The 6988-nt window shown below is 41.9% G+C and overlaps 1 protein-coding gene across 6 annotated transcripts in view; it reads left to right on the top strand.

The window, feature by feature from the left end:
* Positions 1–303: 303 nt before the first annotated feature.
* Positions 304–6988, top strand: part of HACE1 (HECT domain and ankyrin repeat containing E3 ubiquitin protein ligase 1) — a 122457-nt gene continuing 115772 nt past the window's right edge. For all 6 annotated transcript variants that reach the window (XR_009263164.1, XM_058734830.1, XM_058734829.1 and 3 more), the window contains exon 1: positions 304–618. Coding sequence is in view for 5 of the 6 variants with exons in the window: in XM_058734830.1 (XP_058590813.1) it covers positions 543–618 (76 nt within the window). In the remaining variant the exon portion in view is untranslated. The remainder of the gene's footprint in view (positions 619–6988) is intronic.

Below are 6988 nucleotides of genomic sequence, written 5' to 3'. Positions count from 1 at the left end.
GCGAGGAAGGACTTAAGAACTGCGCAGAACCCCAATCTGCCATATAGGGGAGTGACAGAATTGAAAGAAGCTGCTCCTGTACAACTCTGGAGGGCAAGAGAGGGCGTGGGGCCACCCAGCAAGTCTCTCCAGGAACTTGGCGGTAAGCCCGGTGTTGGCCAGGCTTCCCGCACTCACCACTCTACCCCAGCGTCGGCGTGGCCTCGGCGCAGAGCCACGGGCGCGCCCAGCGTGGCTCCGCCTCAGGCGCGCGGGTCGGCCGGCTCGGAACTACCGTTCCCAGAAGGCCGTGCGAATCCGGGAGGGAAGCGGCGGCGGTGGCAGGAAGGGCGCGTTCGGCGGCCGCGGCTGCCCCGTCAGTGGTCGGTCCGGCAGTCTCCGGTCCCGGGACGGGGGACGCGGCCCCGAGCGGCCCGTGCAGCCCCGGGCGTCAGCCGGGGCGAGCCGGTGGCTCCTCCCGCCGAACGGGCCGGGGCGGGATGTAGGGCGCTGGGCGCGGAGGCCGCCGGCGCGGTGGGGTGTGCGCGGAGGGCGCGCCGAGGATGGAGAGAGCGATGGAGCAGCTCAACCGCCTGACGCGTTCGCTGCGCCGCGCGCGCACCGTCGAGCTGCCTGACGGTGAGCGGGCAAGGGGGCTCGCGGTGTCGGGGCGGCAGTAGGGGGGCGGAGGGCGGGGCTGGGGCGCAGCTGGGTCGGGTGAAGAAACTGAGCCGAAGCCGAGAAAACGCCCACAGTTACTTTCCTTAGCTGGGAGGGGCCAGGCTGGAACCCGCGGCCGCCCCTCGCCCGCGGCTCCCGCCCTGGCAGATGGGAGTTTGCGGGAGGTCTGGGCTCGGCGGGGCCCTGGTGCTGGAAGAAGCAAGACCGAAGTCTCTCCCGACTGTCGATTTAAGGTTTTAGCAAAGGGGCAGAAATTTCAGTCGGATGGCGGAGACCCGGATCCAGAAAACATTACAGTTGTGGGGCATTTTACAGTCGCTGCTAGTTGGGGGTAGAGAGATGCATCAAAACAGTATTATTTGCTTTAAGTTGCAGAGCGAGAATTAAGTAGCCTTTCTTTTCTTTTCGGAAATGTGAGCACTGTTGTATTTTGATGGTAAACAGATAAAAGGGTGTCAGATACCACACTTGTACTCTTAAAGTACTGTTTGTGTGTGCAGGTATGTATATGTGTATACTTTAAAAATACGCGTGCCTGCCTGCCTTCATTTATTCATCAGATTTAAGAGTGAGTCGAGGACCTTCCCCAGAGGGGAATAAGGCATGACCCTTGTAGTTCCGGGATTTTAGTTCGTTGTGCCAGGGTTTCAGAATGGGTAAACCACTATCAATAAAGGAGGTGAGAAAACTGTTGTTTGCAGCCTCATGAATTCCCACCGTTTAGTGGCAGCAGGAGATGGCAGTGCTGCATCTAATAGGCTTTCGGTTCTGTATGCCCCAGCGAGAGAAGGGTTAGGAGGTTATGGCTGGTAATTTTTTTTTAATGCGTTGTATTAGTGTATCTTTCATTTTTCAAAACTTTTTTTGAATTGCTGCCGGAGAGGTGACTTGTAGGTTATGGAAGGGGACCTTGGGAGAGAGTCATCAAACAAATAAATGTGGGACTGAGGACTTTGGGGGTAGTTTTCACGAAAAATTCCCCCCCCCCCCAGTCTCTATTTAGAATTAAGAATAGGGATGATTTGTGTGACTTTCTGAAAAATGATTTTCTATTTGATATTCTGCTAGTATGAAGTAGTTGGCTGAAAATAATGATGTCAGTAACTAGACTTCTAGCTTGAACTTCTACATTCTGTGTTTTCTTTCCAGCTTCTACTTTGAGTCCATTTCTTAGGTGCTGTCCTCACTCATTTTCCACAAATTATTGGTGTAGGCTGATGAAGAACACAGCACGTACAGTTGAATTAACCAGGCACTTGTGTTGCTTAGTTTAAATTCCACCATATTTTACACAAATATGATTTAGAAGACTTTGATAATGTATCCTGCTCCGAAAAGTAATGTATTTTCATTGTAGAAAATTTCAAGAAGAATAATTTTAAAAATCTGTTATTCTACCATTTAGTAATAAAGTGTTAGTATTTTATTTCCTTTTCTTAGTGTTTTTTTCTCTTTATCAAATCAAATTAAGAACCTACTGCATATAGTCTTTTGCTTTTAGGAAATATCACATTTTTTATGTCTTTAAATATGCCTAATGACTTTGCAGCATGTCATAGGATACATGTAACAAATATTGACTCTCATTTTTGTTTTGATAATAGATTTTATGAGGAGCAACTTTGTAGTTTTAAAGTCTTAGCCTTCCTCTAAATATTTCCTTAGGATTAATAAGTGGGAGAAAAATTATACACCTAATTACATCGACATTTTTAAAGCTCTGAGTTATCACCCTCCCATAGAAAGTTTCACCAATGGTCTAGAGTCCTTGGAAACCAGAGTAGTAAGTAAAACTAAAACATTCTCTCATGTTGTTAGGCAAAAGTGGCATCTTGCTTACATTTGTTTCTGTTTCATTGTAATAATTTGTTCATCTTGTTCCTTTAGTTTGTCTTTGTCCCTAAGTTCTGATGTATCTTTTTGAATTTTCTGAGCTTGGCTCTTTCAAGTATGTAATATATGTGTGTGTGCACGCGCGCGTGTGTGTGTGTGCGTGTATGTATTGCATTCTGGTTACAAAAATCCAGCTTGTTGTGCTTGCATTTTAAAAGCTGCAGAATTAAGTCCTGAGATCTCTCTAAATTTAGAAAATAATCAGATACTGTACTAATTTTGCCATGTTAGAATTCAGTGATTAATAAACGTCTAATTGGAACACAATATTAAGGTTGGAAAGTTTTTAATCTCCTTTTACTCTAAAATTAACTTTGTTGCATAGGATTAAACTGCATATTTGATTTACTGAAACTGGATTCTGGTAGAACGCATTTATGTTTCCTTGGGATGATGAAAACCTGAGTATCACCACTAAGTAATGCCACTAAGTAATGGAGTGCAGGTTGTTCAGTCATCCTGGGCAGGGCTAACATTGGAATATTCTTGTGAGAGAGGAAGTGTAGAGAAAGAAATTACTTTAGGGATGTGGATTCTCAGTGGACGTTAAAAAATTGGTTTATATTGTTTGTTTATGTGGAAAAAATAGTCCTAAACTACTGAATTTACAGTGAATTTGTTTAGTAAAATAATAGAACTTGAACCCATATTAGCATATATTTGAATGATGATTAGGGTGATGATCAGTTTTTATTTTTTATTTTTTAAAATATTTTTTAATGTTTATTTTTGAGAGAGAGAGAGAGACAGAATGTGAGCAGGGAGGGGCAGAGAGAGGGGGAGACACAAACTCTGAAGCAGGCTCCAGGCTCCGAGCTGTCAGCACAGAGCCTGACATGGGGCTGGAACCCACGAACCATGAGATCATGACCTGAGCTGAAGTCTGGCTCTTTTTAGTATCTGTGCTGCTGAAGAGAGCACTGAAGTCTGGCTGTTAACCAACTGAGCCACCCAGGCGCCCTGTGATTATCACTTTTTAAAAAATCACTCCCATTTGATGGCTTTATAGAGAAATTGTAAATAATATAATGAACCTGAGCTCCCTGTTCTTAAAGGATTTCCTTTTAGTTGTAGAGTTCTGGAGCTTTATCAATTGATCAAAATGGTCACCATATCTGATAAACTGAGATTAAATTCTTCTTATCACTCTGAAAACTTTATATGCCTAATTCTTAACGTGTCTTCATGAGTGTGGAGAAGGAAGCATGTGACAACAAATTTTGTTCTTTCCTTTTTTTTTGTAATGTTTACTTATTTATTTTTGAGAGAGTGAGTGAGCTGTGGAGAGAGAGGGAGTGAGAATCCCGAGCAGGCTCAACCCCATGACCTTGACATCAGGACCTGAGCCCATATCAAGAGTCAGATGCTCAACTGATTGAGCCATCCAGGCGCCCCGTTCTGTTCTTTCATAGTATACTATTTCCTGGATAGTCTCCTTCTAGCATCATAGTTGTGGTTATATTTATTTCTTCATACTTTTAGTGTATGTGAACTGAATTTTCATAAGGTTATATGTGACTTAAAAAGTAAGATCTACATCTGAATTTTACCTAAATAAATACCCTTTAAATAAAACCCATGTGAACCTTATGATGCTCATTCATGGTCACTTAAAATTATGTACTAACTTGACTTAAAAATTTAAATTCAAAATAAGGGTATTTCCTTTTTGTGACTTTCTTTATTATGGAGGGACTTAATGAAATTGTCATGGTTTGGAAGTTCAGATGTTTATTAGGGCGTGTATCATATGAGAGAGAAAGAATGTTGCCATGTCCAGGGAGGCTTAGTGCCGTGTTTTCCAGCTCCAGGTGGTGACTCACTGATAGTTAATGAGAATAATTTATTGCAGTCAGCATTAACAAAAAAATTGAAATAGAGAATAAATTAGAGTGTATTGTGCATAAAAGAATAAGTATGTAGGCCTTTTGTTTACTGTATGTAGTATACTGGGTGCACTGTAAGGTTTTTACTGTAAGGGCTGTGGACTCAGCCAGCTTTGAGTTTGAACTGAGCCCCTTACTGACACCATCACACAGCTTGTTACTTAATGTAGTGCTCAGTTTTCTCATTTGCAAAATGGGGGTAATAATAGAACTTCCTTCATAAGATGGTTGTGAGGTGAAAAGAGATGATGTATATAAAGTGTTTAGAACAGTGCCTTTAAGATTATGTTTTAGGGGCTCCTCCTGGGTGGCTCAGTTGGTTGAGTTTCGACTTTGACTCAGGTCCTGATCTCAGGGTTTGTGAGGTTGAGCCCTGTGTTGGGCTCTGTGCTGACAGCTGGAATCCTGGAGCCTGCTTTGGATTCTGTGTCTCCCTCTCTGTCCCTCCCCCGCTTGCACTCTGTCTTTCTCTCAAAAATAATAAACATTAAGGGGTGCCTGGGTGGCTTAGTCAGTTATTTGACTTTGGCTCAGGTCATGATCTTACAGTCTGTGACTTAGAGTTCTGCGTTGGGCTCTGTGCTGATCAGCCTGGAGCCTGGTTCAGACTCTGTGTCTCCCTCTCTTTCTGCCCCTCCCCAACTTGCTCGCTCGCTCTCTCTCAAAAATGAGTAAACATTAAAAACAATTAAAAAATATTAAAAAAAATTTAAAAACCCAAAAGATTATGGTTTAAAACATGTGGGCTGTTACGATTAGGATTTTTTGTTATTATTATTTTTTTGTAGTGAAAATGTTGCATCTGCATGCTGAATTTGTGAATAGTCCTGACGAGAACTAAATTGCTTTTCATGGATATACTTACAAATAGTGAAATAATGAGCAAAGATGTGAAGAAATGGTGATAACTTTTCTCCTTCTCAGTTATATATTTCTTCAGTGTATATTTCTAAATACGTAAACTGCTTTTTTCAAACATAATCACAATATTATTGTTAGAGCCAACACAGTTGACAATTTCTGTTATCATCAAATACCCAGTCCATATTGAGTTTTCTTCTCTCAGAAACATTCTCTTATAGTTGGTTTGTTTGGATCAGTATCCAAAGCCCACATATTACATTTGGCTGATCATCTCTTAAGACTCTTTTAATGATAACTGTCCCCCCCACCCCCTTTTTTTTACACCTTCTTATTTCTAAGTAATTTTAGACTTAGAGAAAAAATGCATAAATAGTACAGAATTTCCATGCACCCTTCAGTCAGTGTCCCATAATGTTCATATCTTGTACAGCCATAGTACTGTTGTCAAAACTAAGGAATTAACATTGGTGTAATGCTGTTAACTATGTTACAGACTTTATTAGAATTTGACAAGCGTTCTCAACAATGTCCTTTTTCTTTTTTTCAACTTTTTTTTTTTTTTTTGGGACAGAGAGAGACAGAGCATGAACGGGGGAGGGGCAGAGAGAGAGGGAGACACAGAATCGGAAACAGGCTCCAGGCTCCAAGCCATCAGCCCAGAGCCTGACGCGGGGCTCGAACCAGAGCCTGACGCGGGGCTCGAACTCACGGACCGCGAGATCGTGACCTGGCCGAAGTCGGATGCTCAACCGACTGCGCCACCCAGGCGCCCCGGTCCTTTTTCTATTTTAGCATCCAGTTGGTGATACCATATTGCATTTAGTTGTCCATGTTTCCTTAGCTTTTCCAAACTGTAATAGTTCTTCAAGCTTCTCTTGAATTTAATGGCCTTGAGACATTTTTTAATCCTTATTTATTTATTTTGAGAGAGGGAGAGAGAGAGAGACAGAGTGCGTGCATACGTGCACATCCATGTGTGTGATGGAGGGACAGGGAGAGAGGGAGAGACAGAATCCCAAGAAGGCTCAGTGCTGTAAGCGCAGAGCCCAACAAGGGGCTAGATCCCATGAACTGTGAGATCATGACCTGAGCCAAAATCAAGAATCAGACGTTTAACTTCCTGAGCCACCCAGGCACCCTGGGCCTTGAGACTTTTTAAGAAGACTGCTTGGATGTTATGTGGAATTCCCCTTAATATGGGTTTGTCTGATTTTTTTTCATGATGTGCTTTTTATAAAAAAACGTGGATTATATATCAGAGGCTACATGATACTACATGATATTGATATGTGTTCTATCTGGTGATGTTACCCTTTATCAGTTGATCAAGGTGATTATCAGCTGTGTTCTCCACTGTAAATTTACTATTTTCCTTTGTAATTAGTCAATATTTTGGGAAGATACTTTGATACTCTGCAAATACCCTTTTCTTCCTGAAACTTAACTCATTAATTTAGTATCAGCATTAATGTTTTAAGGGCTAAATGGTCATTGTCAGAGTTACTTCTCTGTAAATAACTCATAAAAAAACATAAATGCATTGAATTGAGAAACGACCACTAGTGATATGTAAAAATAAATCCAAACACAGTTGAAATTTATGTAAGTATAATCTATCATAGATATTGTTGACATTTAACCTTTTCTTTTGGATCACACTTCTGTGAACTTACTCTATACAAGAT

The sequence above is a fragment of the Neofelis nebulosa genome, chromosome 6 (assembly GCF_028018385.1).
Source record: "Neofelis nebulosa isolate mNeoNeb1 chromosome 6, mNeoNeb1.pri, whole genome shotgun sequence".
In the NCBI taxonomy this organism is placed as follows: Eukaryota; Metazoa; Chordata; class Mammalia; order Carnivora; family Felidae; genus Neofelis; species Neofelis nebulosa.
Note: the sequence above shows the minus strand (reverse complement) of the source record. Positions and strands in the feature narration are given on the sequence as shown.